Source organism: Pantherophis guttatus, chromosome 1 (genome assembly GCF_059756535.1).
Source record: "Pantherophis guttatus breed Tessera chromosome 1, ASM5975653v1, whole genome shotgun sequence".
Lineage (NCBI taxonomy): Eukaryota > Metazoa > Chordata > Lepidosauria > Squamata > Colubridae > Pantherophis > Pantherophis guttatus.
The window spans coordinates 171,914,732-171,929,606 of record NC_142063.1 but is presented as its reverse complement, the minus strand read 5'-3'; the positions used below and the strand labels follow the sequence as shown (position 1 = coordinate 171,929,606).

Below are 14,875 nucleotides of genomic sequence, written 5' to 3'. Positions count from 1 at the left end.
TAGGCGAACCTGTGCAAAGGTCCCCCTAGCCACAACTGTCAGATGTTGCTCTAATCTTAGCCGTGAGTCTAGGAGGACACCCAAATTGCGAGCCCATTCTGAGGGGGACAATTTCTCCCCCCCCAGAACCAAGGATGGACAATCAACATAGTCTTTAGGAGGCAATACCCACAGCCACTCGGTCTTGTCTGGGTTAAGTCTGAGCCTGTTGACTCAGTTGCATAAATAAAGCATGCATGAGAAAAGTTAGATTGCTTCATCAATAGTCCAATACTGACTAGGGAGTAAGACATAGATATAAGATGCTTAACATATTTATGGACAAGAGTATATGGACAAGGAATACCTATGTTGATAGTAGAGGGGTGCTGTTTTAGGACATGCATGTATGTGTACTTTTTGTATGCAGATGATGCTGTGTTATGGGCTGAGTATCTGTATTATTTGCAGTGAATGTAAGATTGTATGATACAATATTTCCTTTTGCGCATGCCCAAGATGGCGGTGGTTGCCTGAGTTGCTCCTGAATGATGGGGTGACTCTGGGCCATTTGGGGTTCTTCTGGGCCACAATGGACCATCTTGGCCCCTGCCCCGGCTAAGGGAGGTCCTTCCCAGCCGACCGAGGGCTTTTTCACCCTCCGGAACGCCTCGGCTGGGAAGGAATCAGCTGATTGCAGATTGATGGCGCCGTGGGTGGACGACGATGGTAGCGGCTAGCTGGCGGTGCTTATCTCTCCTTGTCTGAGGTGGCGGCGGTCGGGGCGGCAGCAGCAGCATGACGGCGGTGGCGACAGTGACGTGGTGGTCTCCCCCGGACCCTGGCGGCCTCTGGGCCTCTGGAGGAGCTGAGGTGCGTTGGGAGCCCTGATGGTGGCGGTGGCTGCGACGACAGCGGCTGTGATGCCAACAGCGGCCGCTGACCGAAGGCGAGGAAGATGGTGGTGGCAGCTGGTGGCTACTCACGAGGGAGAACGGGAGATACTTGGCTTATCATCTGGGACTGCTTGGACCTGGTAGGGTATCTGGCCAATTTTTGGTTGGACTAACCCGGCAGAGTCCCGAAGCCCCCACTGAAATCCGAGGGCTGGAGACTGGGGGATAGAATGACCTGACTGTTGGAAGATCTGGGGGTTGGGGAGGCTGGAGATCAGCTGAGGAGTGGGCATTTGGTCACCTCGGGCCGTCTCTCCCCCCCCGGCCTGGTTTCAGGCCTTATTATGGTCGTTTTGTCCTCAGTTTGCTTCCCTGCTGCAAGTTATCCCCCTTCTTATGTTTCATCTGCCTCTCCCTGGGATTACTACCATTCTGCTTTTATGGATTGGCATATATCTCAGCTGTGCCCCTTAACCGTATGGAGAGTGGACAATTATGCTGCGGGGCTGAAGGAACCGGTTTTTTTACTGCCGTCTCACTATCAGAGGGGATAGACCATCGAACTTGCCATTGTCTCTCCATCCAGGCCAGCCACCGTGAGAGGGTGACTTTGGGTATTTACCCTCTGACTATGTCGAAATGGCATGAGATTCCTCCCACTACCGTGAGAGGACAGTGGAGTTCAGTCCATTCGCATCAAGTTTTTGTCCATCTGCTCCTGGACCTTTAGACTATCTTACTGAATCCCGGCCAGATGTCACCTTCCATCGGCGGCTATTGATGTATTCAGCGGCCAAGCTTCTTGCATTGCGAGACTCCCCCCTCTCGCAGACTTGGCCCTCCACACTACCAAGGGCCTACCTTGATGATGGGTTTTGGAACCCCAAGAGGTGATATGCTGCGAGGAGGAGGTTGAGGGTTTTTTTAGAAAAGTTTTTAGCTAAAATTTTAAGGGGTTCGGGGGGGTTGTTTTATGATGGGACCTGGGGGGTCCTTGCAGATCAGGGAATTAGCCTGTCGGATGACACTAGTGGCGATGGCAGGGGAGGTGGATGGGGCAAGGGGGGGATGAGGGTCATTCTATCACCGTGGTGGTAGGGAGATATGGTGGGGGAGGGAACAGAGGGCTTAAGGACATCAGAGGGTTGCGTCCCTGCTGCTTGCAGCGGGTTCAGCGCTCCGGCCCTCGTAGTTCTGCCTGTGCCCCTGGGGGGTTAGGAGTGAGGAACCCGGGACTCCAGCTGGTGTATGTTAATGCCAGGTCCGTTGTCAACAAGGCTCCCCTCGTGCGAGATCTGATAGACGAGGGGGGTGCGGACCTGGCTTGTATCACTGAGACCTGGTTGGGTTCGGAGGGAGGGGTTCCTCTCTCCGATCTATGTCCACCAGGTTTTCATGTACCACACCAACCGCGACTCCCCGGGAGGGGTGGTGGGGTGGCGGTTGTTATTAGGGAAGGTCTCAGACCTAGGGAGGTCACTGTCTTTCAGATAGGTGGGTGTGAATCACTTCTGTTGAAGTGGGATCCTGGAGTGCAGTCGGCTCTGTTGATTATGTACCTGTCTCCCAGCTGCGTGTCTTCAGTCCTGCCCGCACTGCTCGAAGTCTTAGCCGAACTGACGGTTGAGCTCCCCAACCTGATGGTTGTGGGAGATTTCAATCTCCCGTCAGCCGGTGAGACATCTGAGTTGGTCCGAGAGTTCATGGCCTTCATGATGGCCATGGACCTGACTCAAGTTGTACAGGGCCCAACTCACAGTGGTGGGCACACACTCGACCTGATTTTTATCTCTGGGCAGTGGATAAATGCTCAGGGTAGGGATGATCTTTCTACTCAGTCCCTGTCATGGACCGATCATTCCCTCCTTAAACTGGACTTTCCGTCCATCAACCCCCACTGCTGGGAACTCGTTGGTTCCGCCCCAGGCACCTGATGGACCCAGATAGGTTCCTGACAGAGCTTGGGACATTTCCCACTGACCTATCCCATGATTCTCCAGATGCACTGGTGGATGCCTGGGAATGGGCGGCCACTGGGGCACTGGATCGAATCTCCCCTTTGCGGCCTCTCCTCCGAGGGGGATCCTGGGCAGCTCCGTGGTTCTCCGTGGAGCTGCAGGAGATGAAGCATCGGAAGAGATACTTAGAGGGCTGTTGGAGATCTTCCCGTTCCAAATCTGATCGAACACAGTTAAGAACCCATATTAGGTCTTATCTTGTGGTGATGGAAGTGGCGAAATGTGACTATTTCTCTGCCCTCATCGCGTCTGCAGAAAATCACCCAGTGGCCTTGTTCCGAGTGACCTGCTCTCTTCTTAATCAGAGAGCAATGGATGACCCCTTGCAAGGAAGCGCTGAGGACTTTGCACAATTTCTGTAAGACAAAGTCGCTCAGATCCGGACAGGTTTAGACTCTGACTGGGCAGGATCCGACAAGGAAGTGGGAGCAAGTCTTGAAGGTAACATCTGGGTTGACTTTGACCCTGTTTCTATAGATGAAGTGGACAGGATTGTGGGTAGATTGAGGGCCTCCACATGTTTGCTGGACCTATGTCCCTTCTGGCTTGTTGTGGCAACCAGAGAGGTGACTGGAGACTGGATCCAGGCGATTATTAATGCTTCATTGAGGGATGGGGTCTTCTCCGCTGTACTTAAGGAGGCGGTGGTTCGTCCCCTTCTCAAGAAGCCTGCCCTGGATCCGGCCTCCCTGAACAACTTTCGTCCCATCTCCAACCTTTGCTTTATAGCGAAGGTTGTTGAGTCTGTGGTGGCATACCAACTCCCACAATTCCTGGAGGAAACGGATTATCTAGACCGGTACCAATCAGGTTTCAGGCACGGACACAGCACGGAAACGGCATTGGTCACCCTGGTGAATGATCTCTGGCGGGCCCAGGATGGGGGTTATTCCTCCATCCTGGTCCTACTTGACCTCTCAGTGGCTTTCGATACCATCAACCATGGTATCCTACTGTGACGGCTCCAGGGATTGGGGGTGGGGGGCACTGTTTTACAGTGGTTCTCCTACTACCTCTCAGGCCGTACGCAGTTTGTTTGGGCGGGGGGGTCAGAGGTCCTTCCCGAGGCCCCTCACTTATGGGGTGCCACAGGGGTCGGTTCTCTCCCCCCCTGCTCTTTAACATCTATATGAAGCCGCTGGGTGAGATTATTCGCAGCTTCGGGGTGAAGTATCATCAATATGCTGATGATGCCCAACTGTACATCTCCACCCCAGATCAACCCAGGGATGCCCTTTCCATGATGTCTAAGTGCCTGGAGGTGGTGCGGGTCTGGATGGGTAGGAACAGGCTCAGACTCAACCCCTCCAAGACTGAGTGGCTGTGGTTACCGGCACCTCATGATCTAGTATCCCCATCACTTACGATGGGGGGAGTTGCTTACTCCCTCTGAAAGGGTTCGTAATCTTGGCATCCTCCTTGACTCACGGCTGTCCTTGGTGGATCACCTGACGGCCATGACAAGAGGGGCTTTTGCACAGGTCCGCCTGGTGCGCCAGTTACGGCCTTTCCTAGACAGGGATGCCCTCCGTACAGACACTCATGCTCCCATTATTTCTTGGTTGGATTACTGCAATGCCCTCTACATGGGGCTGCCCTTGGGGTGCACCCGGAGGCTCCAGCTAGTCCAGAATGTGGCCGCGTGGGTAGTTACGGGAACTTTCCATTACTCCCGTGTAACACTTCTCCTGCGCAAGCTGCACTGGCTGCCAGTGGCTCTTCGGATCCGCTTCAAGGTGCTGGTACTCACCTATAAAGCCCTTCATGGCATGGGCCCGGGGTACTTGCAGGACCACCTCCTACCGGCCTCCCACCGACCAGTGCGCTCACATAGGGCTGCCCTCCTCCAGGTGCCGTCGGCCAGACAATGTTGGCTGGCGGCACCCAGGATGAGGGCGTTCTCTGTGGCCGCACTGACCCTCTGGAATTGGTTACCCACCGGGCTCTGGACGGCCCCTGACCTCCGCACTTTCCACGCCGAGCTGAAGACATGGCTTTTTCAGCAAATTCCCTGATCTGTTGCGAGACTTTTTAATCGTTTGGGGATTTTTAAATTGATTAATTTTAGTATTGCATTGTTGTATTGTTTTTATTTTGTGAGCCGCACCAAGTCCTATGGGAGAAGGGTGGCATATAAATTTTGAAAAATAAATAAAATAAATAAATAAATGAATAATACTATGGTTCTGGAAATTAATGTGTAAAAAACCAAATAATGGACTGAACTATTATCAAAAAAGGAATAGTTATATTTTGCTAGAATGAGAAAGTATGGGAAACTGGATTGAAAAAAAATGTGCAAATGTGTGTCTGTTGTGAGGAATGAATGTCCATGAGAAATAAAAGTAGTGGTGTATAAGAGTGTGCTTCTGCCCAGTTCTGCACACTCAAGATACCTTCCCTGGAGTATTGCCATCTAGTTGGACCTAGGAAGTGTGTCTACTCAGGGATAGAATATACTTACCTGAGCAATCCGGCAGGCCCTTGCCCTCTTAGTCTTACTCATTAAAGGAGAAGGTTAATACTTACTCTTTATCCAGATACCGGGGGTAGCGGGGCAGAGCCTTTGGGTTGTAACATACAGCACATATTGCCTTTGTAGAAAAAGGATGAAACAATTGATCAATGGCTGCAGCAAAATTTCACAAACTGACTACAAGCAGCATCATGACTGAATTGCCAGTTTTATTCATTGGAGACTTTGCCAGAGGTTTGGATTTGAACGTAGTAAAAACTATTGAGACCATCAAGTTGAGAAGGTTTTATAACATGAGTGATAATAAGTGAGCGAAATAAGATCCTATGGAACTTTAAGATCTAAACAGACAGGCATTTTGTTCATAATGTGCCTGATACAACAGTTATTGAAAAGAAGAAAGTCTGGTTCATTAATGTTGCTATTCCAGTGATGCTAGGATTGAGGAAAAACACTTGGAAAAAATAATGGAATTCCTGGACTTGCAGATCAATATTGAATGCTTATGGAAAAAGAAATCCGTTGTTATATCAATTATTAGAGCCCTCAGAGCAATACTGAAAGGATTTTCTTGATATCTGCTCAGTAGTGTCCATGTATATAGCCAAGATATTGCAGTGGAGTTAACTAAATGTGTCTACCTTATCATCAATAGGGGAAAAATAATGGAAACTGAAGGAATAAAGATGTCTTATGGAACTATTGTGTGGAGTCTGGATGGAGATGATCACCACAAATACCTGGACATCCTTCAGGCTGACTTCAGGTACACTGAAGTCAAGAAGAAGGATAGGGTTTAACATCACGAGAGTGAAGAAGATCTTAAAGTCCAAACTCAATGGAGAAAATACTAACAAGCAATTGACATCTCGACAATTCCAGTCACTAGATACACAGCTGGAATAGTGAACTGAACTCAAGCAGAACTAAAAGCCCTGGGTAGGAAGAGCAGAAAAATAATGTTAATGAATCATGTCCTTCATCCACACAGCGATGTTGACAGATCCTAGTTACCAAGGAAAATAGGTGGGCATGGAATGTTGCAATGCACCAGATATCTGAAGAATAAAAAAGGGGAATTGGAAGAATAGCTGAAGGACAGTGACAATATGCTGTCATGCTCATACTATGAAGGCCTACTGAGTACTGGAAAGATCAAATTGGCCTATAAAACCAAATAAAAATAGAAAAGAGGCATGGCAAGGCAAAGCAAAATATTACATGGCCAGTACATAACAAATCTAGCAAGCAAAGCAGATAGCAAGACCTGGCCATCATTGAGAGCAGGAAAGTTGAAGAAAAAGACAGAGGGGCTAATTCTGGATGCAGAAGACCAAGTCTTGGGAACAAATGCATGCAAAGTAGAATTGAGAAGACAGCAACAGAAAACAAACGCTGCTTCTGCAAAGAAGCTGAAGAAACTGTGGGCCACCTAGTTAGCTGCCACAGCTAGTTAGCTTTCACAAACTGACTACAAACAACGGTATGATAAAACAGCAACCATGATATATTGGAATATCTGCAAGAAATACTGTTTGCCTGCAAGCAAGAACTGGTGGGATCACAAACTACACAAAGTAATAGAAAAGGAAGAAGCTAAACTACAGACAAGTGTCTGCCACATAACACCCCAGACTTAACAATTGTTGATAAGAAAGACAAAAAAGGCCAGATAGTGGACGTGGCAGTACTTAGAGTATCAATAGCAATAGGTGCCTTGGTGCAATCCCCAAACATCTGGAACATCATATAAATACCTTCAGCATTGATAAAATTGCCATCAGTCAATTACTAAAGGCTGCTTTACTTGGAACAGCTTACATCCTGCAATATTGCCCTTAACACCATCAAACAAAACATCTGCCTATCCTAGGTCCTTGATATGTAGATAAAAGTGCCAAATCTGGCCGACTGTGCAACCAACCATAATAATTAGTTTTATGGCTGTGAGAGTTGGATATGTCAAAAACAACATCAAAGTAAATTGAATACAGTGGGAATGGGACATGTAAGGTTTGCATATGGTGAAATAAGAGAAGATGGGAACAAGAAGGATGAAGAAATCAGAATGAAAACAAAGGTGGATGACCCAGTGGTTTGGTCATATAGAGGCAATTAAGGAGGGTCAAATTCCAAAACAAATAGTTGAAGAAAGGAAAAGGGAAATTAATAGTTGGAGATACTTGATGAGAGTCTCAGGACAAAAACAGTACTTTGCAAAACAAAAAGCAACATCTGAGTCAACATCTGAGTTTGGTGGCCAAAGGTGGTTTGTAAGGACAGAAATGTCTGGAGAAGTATAGTGAATGGTGTTGGTGTAAATTAAATTCTGTTTTTGTTTTCTTTTCTTTTTTTCTATCTCTTCCATTTCTTTTATGTACCATTTTATATTTTTCTTTTTTGCTCTTTGTAAAACATTGCTTTTGTTGAAAGAGAAAAGTGTGGCTGTGTTTGTGTAGGTGTGCCTTTGTGTATGAGTACTAGTACTTGTATGTAAACAAACATTGGGGCTCTGGGGATTCTGGAGTTTGTGGATTATCTGGATTTTTGCCAGTCTGAACTCAAGCCTGAGCCTGGAACAGAAATGTAGTAATGGCTCTTGTGGATGATCCATGATGAGACTTGTATTAAAAACTAACATTTTTATGCATTATTTCATGAGCTGTCTAGCTAAAATGGATTCGAATAATTTTTATAAGATTAAATGTACATATTTTGTAAGTTTGGACTACACAAGTAATATTTGGGTGACTTGGCTAGTACCTCTCTGTTCCACAGAGTTGTTGCGGGGATAAAATGTGGAACATATGTGTTAAATCGTGGGCGATTGAAGGAAGACTCGAAACAATGTAACTGTAACTCTTTTATTTAACTCCAGAAACAGCAATGGCTATTCAAACCCGGGCAACCCTTTATATAGGAAGGGGCTGTCCCCGGCTGCAACCACTGACGTGCCTTCTAATTTCCCGCTCTCAGGACTAATTCCTTATTGGCTTATTTGAACTGTACTTGATATCTAACACTCCTCCCCCCTAGTTCAGTGTCCGCCCGTCCGGGGTCTCTATGCTACGTAGTCGCGTAAGTAGGCGGGTCGCTTGGAGGTTCGACCGGACCTGCGCAGTTCAGTCGTCCCGGTGCCTTCGGGTTGAGAGGTTGAGGTCCGCTGCTCTCTCTGTGTGGGCTCCGGAACTCTCTCGAACTCGGTCTCTGGCGTGGATTCGCCTCCTTCTCCCACTTTACTTGGCTGTCCCCGCTGGCTCCTTTCGGCGCCTGTCACCTCCTCCATGGACTCAGGTACGTGCTCGCTGTTATCTTCTTCCGGGCTGGTGTTTGGCATGTCCAGAACTGGCGTTTGTGTATTGGCCCGCTCTGGTACTGCTTGCGTGTCTTTTCCTTCCCCCTGGTTGTTGTGCTGGGGTTCCCTCTCGACTCTCGTTAATCTTCCCCTGAGCTGGTCGATGTGCCTTTTCCAGTGCTGGCCGTCTGTTGTCTGGACCCGGTAGGATAGGGGCCCCGTCACCTGGGTTATTGTTGCTGGTACCCAGAGTGGGTTTCCGCTCAGGTTTTTTGCGTAGACTCTGTCCCCTGGCTGGAACTCCCGGATTCTGCTCGTGGAGTCGGTTGGCTTCTCTGTGCTGTACTGCGGGTGCAGTCTGTCCAGAGGGGATCTCAGCTTACGGCCCATTAATAATTCTGCTGGGCTTCGGTGGGTCGTGGCGCTTGGTGTAATGTGCTGGATGGCTAATAGTTTATCTAATTTGGCCTGAATGTCCCCTGGGCCTAGTCTCATAAGCGTCTCCTTTGTAGATCTCACCATCCGTTCCGCCAAGCCGTTCGTCGAAGGTTTTTTCGGGGCGGATAACGCGTGCCTTATTCCTTGGTCAGCGAGGAACATCTCGAAGGTGTTTGATGTGAACGGCGGCCCGTTGTCGGAGACTATGAGGTCGGGAATCCCGTGTGTGGCGAATAGGCGTCTCAATACTTTAATCACTGCGTCTGCTGTGGTCGTCGACATGAGCACTACTTCGAGCCACTTTGAATATGCGTCCACGATGACTAGGAACGTATTCCTTTTGCAAGGCCCTGCGAAGTCGATGTGCAATCTGGCCCATGGTGTTCCCGGGTTTTCCCAGTCGTGGACGGGGGCTGAGTTTGGTGCCGCCCTCGACTCTTGGCAGTTTGCTCAGGAGGACACCCACGTCTCGATTTCCTTGTCCATCCCGGGCCACCACACGTAGCTTCTGGCCAGAGCTTTCATCCTCACGATCCCCGGGTGCCCGTCGTGGAGTAATCTGAGTGTCTGTTGTCTTAGTGTGTTTGGAACAATGACTCTATCCCCCCACAACACGCACCCCCTTAGTCCTGACAGTTCATTTTGCCTCCGTTTGTATGGCAGGAACTCTGTGCTTATGTCTTTTTCTTCCGGCCACCCCTTCCAGATCCAATTTAAAATTCGCACCAGTATTTTGTCCTTTGAGGTGGCTCTCGCGATGTCGGCTGCAGATATTCGGGCTTCCTCCATCGTCTTGATTAGCAGGGTGGTCATCGCTGGCGCTGGATCCTCCCCCGTTTCTGGACGTGGGCACCTGCTGAGGGCGTCTGCATGGTCGATTGATTTCCCCGGGTGGTGGAGCAGTGTGTAATCGTAGGCCGCCAGGAATTCCACCCATCTTAGCATTCTGGGCGACAAAACGGGGGGTGTTGGTTTGTCCCCTGCTATGATGCCTAACAATGGCTTGTGGTCGGTTATTAGTTCGAAACTCCGACCGTAGAGATACTCATGGAACCTTTTTATTCCGGCTACTGCGGCTAACGCCTCTTTGTCCAATTGGCTATAGTTCCGTTCGGGTTTTGACAAAGTCTGGGAGAAAAATGCAATGGGGGCCTCTGTTCCGTTAGGCATCTTGTGGCTCAATACAGCTCCGATGCCAAAAGGGGATGCATCGCAAGTTAGTCTTATTGGTAATGTCCCGCTGTATTGCACTAAAATTCTGTCTGACGTTAAAAGGTTCTTTATATCTTCGAACGCTTTCCTCTCTCGCTCCCCCCATTTCCATTCTGCCTTCCTGTCCAGTAGCCGGTGGAGTGGTTCAGCAGTGGTAGCTTTCTGCGGTAGGAAGATATTATAAAAGTTAAGCAACCCCCAAAATGCCTGCAGTTCGGTTTTATTTTTTTTTGGGGGGGTGCTTCCTTGATCGCTCTCAGCTTTCCGGGGGTGGGTCTAATTCCCGACTCATCTATCAAGTATCCCAGGAACTCGACCTGAGTCTCTGCTAGTTGGCACTTGTCCCTTTTAACTTTGAGCCCCACTTTCTGGAACCTTGTCAGCACCTCCCTCAGCCGCTGCTTCAATTGAGCCGTGTCCCTTGCTGATATTAATACATCGTCGAAATATGGGACGACTCCTTCAATTCCCTGTAGGAGTCGTTCCATCAGGCTTTGGAACAGCCCGGGCACTACGCTCACCCCAAATTGCAGTCTCTTACATTTGAATGCGCCCCTGTGTGTAACGATGGTTTGTGCTTCCGCGGTGGCTTCATCTACGGGCAGCTGCTGGTATGCTTGTGCTAAGTCCAATTTTGCGAAGATTCTTCCCCTCCCCAAGGAATGCAAGAAGTGTTGGACTACTGGTACAGGGTATGCGCTTTGTTGGAGCACCTTATTTAATGTACTTTTATAGTCTCCGCACAAGCGTACTGACCCGTCCGGTTTAATCGGTGTCACAATGGGGGTTTCCCATCTCGCGTGGTCTATTGGCTCTAACACTCCCTGCGCGACCAGTTTATCTAATTGTTCGTCTATTTTTGGCCGTAGCGCAAAAGGGACTCTCTGGGGTTTGATTCGGATTGGGGCTACCTGGGGGTCTAAATTGAATGAGATTGGGGACCCTTTGTACTTGCCTAGCTCGTTGTTAAAAACCTCTGCGAACTCCCTCATCAGGTCCTCCTCCCAGGTGTCGTTTCCAATGTGATCGACGCCGGTGATGGCTAGCCCCAATGGCTCGAACCACTCCATGCCCAGCAGGCTGGGCCGGTCTCTGTCCACAATTGTGAGGGGTAGCGTGGCTTTGAATGTCTTGTAGGCTACGTTGAACTTGCCAATGCCTACCACAGGAATTTGGTTCCCTTGGTAGTCGATGAGGGTGAGGCGCTGTCGTTTGAGGTCGCGGGCTGTGATGTGTGGCAGGAGCTTCTTGATTGTTGTCCAGGATACCATCGATAGGCTGGATCCCGAGTCCACCTCCATTTTGCAGGGTCTCCCCTCGATCAAGACTGTCGCCGCCATCTTATTTGCCCTTCCCGCGCTGGCATGGCCGATCACGATGGTTTGATGGGTCTCGCCTCGATCCGCCCGATGGTCATCGTTTCTTTGTCCTCGCCCAAACGGTTGTCTCTTCCCACTTGTCTGGAATTTTCTGTTGTTTGTTGGCGATCGGGGGGGTCTGGTCCTCCTTGAGGCTGGCTGGGATGCCCTGCAGACCCTCGCTATGTGCCCTTTCTTTTCGCATCTTTGGCAGATAGCGTCCCGGAATCTGCATTCGGCTCTTGGGTGGTTCCCTTCGCATCCCGAGCACCAGGCCTCTCTCTTCCCCTGTTGTCTCTCCTTGCGATCGGCTCGGAGGTGATGGACTTCATCCTCCTTGTCCTCTTCCTCCGAACCCGATTCCACTCTTTCATAGTGCACGGCCGCCTCCTCCTTTACGGGCGGCCCGCTTTTCATTTTCTTCATAGCCGCCACCGATTTCTGGGAAGCTTCGGTTGCGGATGCTTCTTCCAAGGCCTCCTTGAATGTAATTTGAGGCCGGACCAGCAACCTACTCTGTAATGTGAGGTCCCTCAGTCCCAGTACTAGACGGTCCCTCATGGCCTCTTCTAGATTTAGGAAATCGCATGCGGCAGCTATTTCCCGCAAGGTCGCCACGAACGCACTGATCGTCTCTCCCTCTCTTTGGTCCCTCCGATAAAACTCATGCCTTCTTACCAGGGATGATGCTTGCGGTGCGTAGTGTGCCTTGAGTATTTCTTGCAACGTTGTCCAGGTCATGGTCTTCAGATCGGCTGGGGCGGCAAGCGCTTTTGCCATTTTAAACACTGCCGGGCCGCAATGGGTGAGGAAAAGGGCCCTCTTCCTCTGCTCTGATAAGCTCAGCAGATCGTTCGCCTCCATGAACATATAGAATCGCTCCATGTAAGCTTCCCAATCTTCCCCGGTTGGGTTGAATGGAGCGGGCGGTGTGATTGCAGACATCACGATAGCCGATGATCTGACCGGTGTTTCGGTGGATCGGATGGGTGGCTGATGATTGCTTGGAGATTGATGTGCAGTCCTGTTCCTTCAGATCCCACCTTCGTCGCCAATGTTAAATCATGGGCGATTGAAGGAAGACTCGAAACAATGTAACTGTAACTCTTTTATTTAACTCCAGAAACAGCAATGGCTATTCAAACCCGGGCAACCCTTTATATAGGAAGGGGCTGTCCCCGGCTGCAACCACTGACGTGCCTTCTAATTTCCCGCTCTCAGGACTAATTCCTGATTGGCTTATTTGAACTGTACTTGATATCTAACAATATGCATTTCTATCACATCGATCTCCTTAAAGAAAGATGGGGTATACATCAAGCAGATAAAGAAGAAAAAGTTCTTTTTTACTGCAATGATTTGCACTTCTGAAACTTACTGTGGAACCAGAACTGTTTGATAAATCATTGGTATTAACTGGATTATATTTGGATGTACTTAGATAATTTAATGAGAGTTTGGGGCAGGAGTAGGGTTGAAAACGAAATTCAGAATAGATCCAGAGATGGTTTTGTTACTGAATCTACAATAAGAATTTGTAAGACCAGCTCACTGCTTATTAATGATAAATCTGCATACTCATAGCTGTCTAGTGCTTAATTAGTATTACAAATGTCAATGGCAGGATGCATAACAATGTTTTTAATTGAATCTCGTTGTAGTTTCTGCAATATTTCACACAAGGCTTAAATGGAGAAGAGAAAATATGCATCTTCAAATATCAGTTCTTAAATGCTTTTAGCTAGTAATGCGCCATATACATCATGTTCATAAGAGGTGCTCCATTAATTAACATTAAAGTAGTATTAGTATGAGCTAAAATTTCAGAATCTAGGCAAATGAGAAAATGGTTTACACCCACAGCTCCCCTTATTCTTCCACTGTCTGCTGCTTTCTTCCCTCTTCTTGCTGTTGATGCATGAAAACTTTAAAATAAGAAAGAAATTGAAACCATTAGAGATCAAGGAAAACAAATGAAAACTTGGCAGATCAAGAGATGGCTGAACTAAAGCAGCCTGCCCCCACTTTTGTTTTTCCCTAGCTGAAACATTAGTAGGAATGGAGGGTGTCAGATCCCATGACAAGGTGGAGAAAAGGGGAAGCCATGGAGTGGAAAACTTGCTTTGTTCTCCAAAGCCCAGGGTGCTCCATGGCCCTGTCAAAAAACAGCCAGGTCAGAGAGGACGGTCAAGCCACAGCACAATCTCCACAGCAGCAGCCACTGTGGATGCTATGAGGGGAGCCAGTAATCATCTGAAAGGCCCACAGCACCAAGGAGCTAGGCAGCTGCTAAGCCTGTCAAACCATCAGCTTTCTTTCATCTGCCTTATGCTTCCTCCTGGCTACAGAATTAGGTGTATCCCAAACCAATGTGGGGGGCCCTTTACACCTTCTAACTCTTATGGCCACCGTTTGCTACTCACAAAATTATCATCCACACTAATCGTTTTTTAAATTATATGTTGTTGATGCTAATGTGGTAGAAGCACTGGTTTTTTATGAAACACCCTACACAGCAGCTGGGACTTAATTTATTCTTGTTCCCCCATTCCTAGTTTCTGTACACTTATGTACTATTTATTTCTCTTCTCTGTTGAACTCACTTTGATGCTATTTTTCCTCAGGCAACTTTTGTTTCCATTCCAGACTTAGTTTAGGAATCTGCCACTATATCCATAGATATCATAGCCCTTCAGAATTGGTGCCTGTAAGAATGGGAGATTTCTCTAGAGTTAGGGCGCAGGTCAATGGATTTGGCTTACTTTTGGTCCTTTTAAGCTGTGGCTTCCCTATTCTTAACTTTTATATTTGCAAACAAATCCTACCGTTATGAAATTCCAGAGACTTCTTTTGACTTCCTTTCAGGAGAAATTAAATTTCTATAAATATTGTATTGTGCCTCGGAACCTTCCTCCTGCTCAAAAAAGTGAGACAAAGTAATAACAGCATGAACGGGAAATAAATATTACACTTCTGTTTATAGCAATTGTGCAAATAATTTGCTAAGAATAAATAAAGCCCTGTTCACAACTTCCTGACCCAAAATGTATTTAGAATAAAGAGCAAAATCACATAATTGCACTTCATGAATTGCATCATATTCTGTCAAATTTGGCCTGTAGGGATAGGTCTTTTCTGGGCCTGTATCTTAGGGATTTTTCCACATAAAAGATTGAGGCAATCTTTACCAATGCAGGGTGCTT

At 48.1% G+C, this 14,875-nt stretch overlaps 1 protein-coding gene and 1 long non-coding RNA gene across 2 annotated transcripts; both read right to left on the bottom strand.

The window, feature by feature from the left end:
- Positions 1-8,430: 8,430 nt before the first annotated feature.
- On the bottom strand, positions 8,431-12,452 carry LOC148116630 (uncharacterized). The gene is made up of 3 exons (XM_087886679.1): positions 10,511-12,452; positions 9,563-10,406; positions 8,431-8,947 (listed from the first exon to the last, which is right to left on the bottom strand). Exons 1-3 carry the CDS (start codon positions 12,450-12,452, stop codon positions 8,431-8,433), a joined length of 3,303 nt encoding a protein of 1,100 aa, XP_087742805.1.
- Positions 12,453-13,298: 846 nt separating this feature from the next.
- LOC148116629 (uncharacterized) lies at positions 13,299-14,613 on the bottom strand. Its single transcript, XR_015731194.1, has 2 exons — positions 14,498-14,613; positions 13,299-13,597 (listed from the first exon to the last, which is right to left on the bottom strand). It is a non-coding gene; the product is annotated as an uncharacterized LOC148116629 (long non-coding RNA).
- Between the last annotated feature and the right edge of the window lie 262 nt (positions 14,614-14,875).

Excerpts from the sequence above, each read along its gene's own strand:
- LOC148116630 (XM_087886679.1), bottom strand. The coding sequence starts at position 12,452 with ATGGCAAAAGCGCTTGCCGCCCCAGCCGATCTGAAGACCATGACCTGG. Across the intron at positions 10,407-10,510 it reads GAACTGCAGGCATTTTGGGG|AGAGGAAAGCGTTCGAAGAT; the intron begins GTTGCTTAACTT and ends GGGGGGAGCGAG. Across the intron at positions 8,948-9,562 it reads AAGGAAATCGAGACGTGGGT|AGTCTACGCAAAAAACCTGA; the intron begins GTCCTCCTGAGC and ends GCCAGGGGACAG.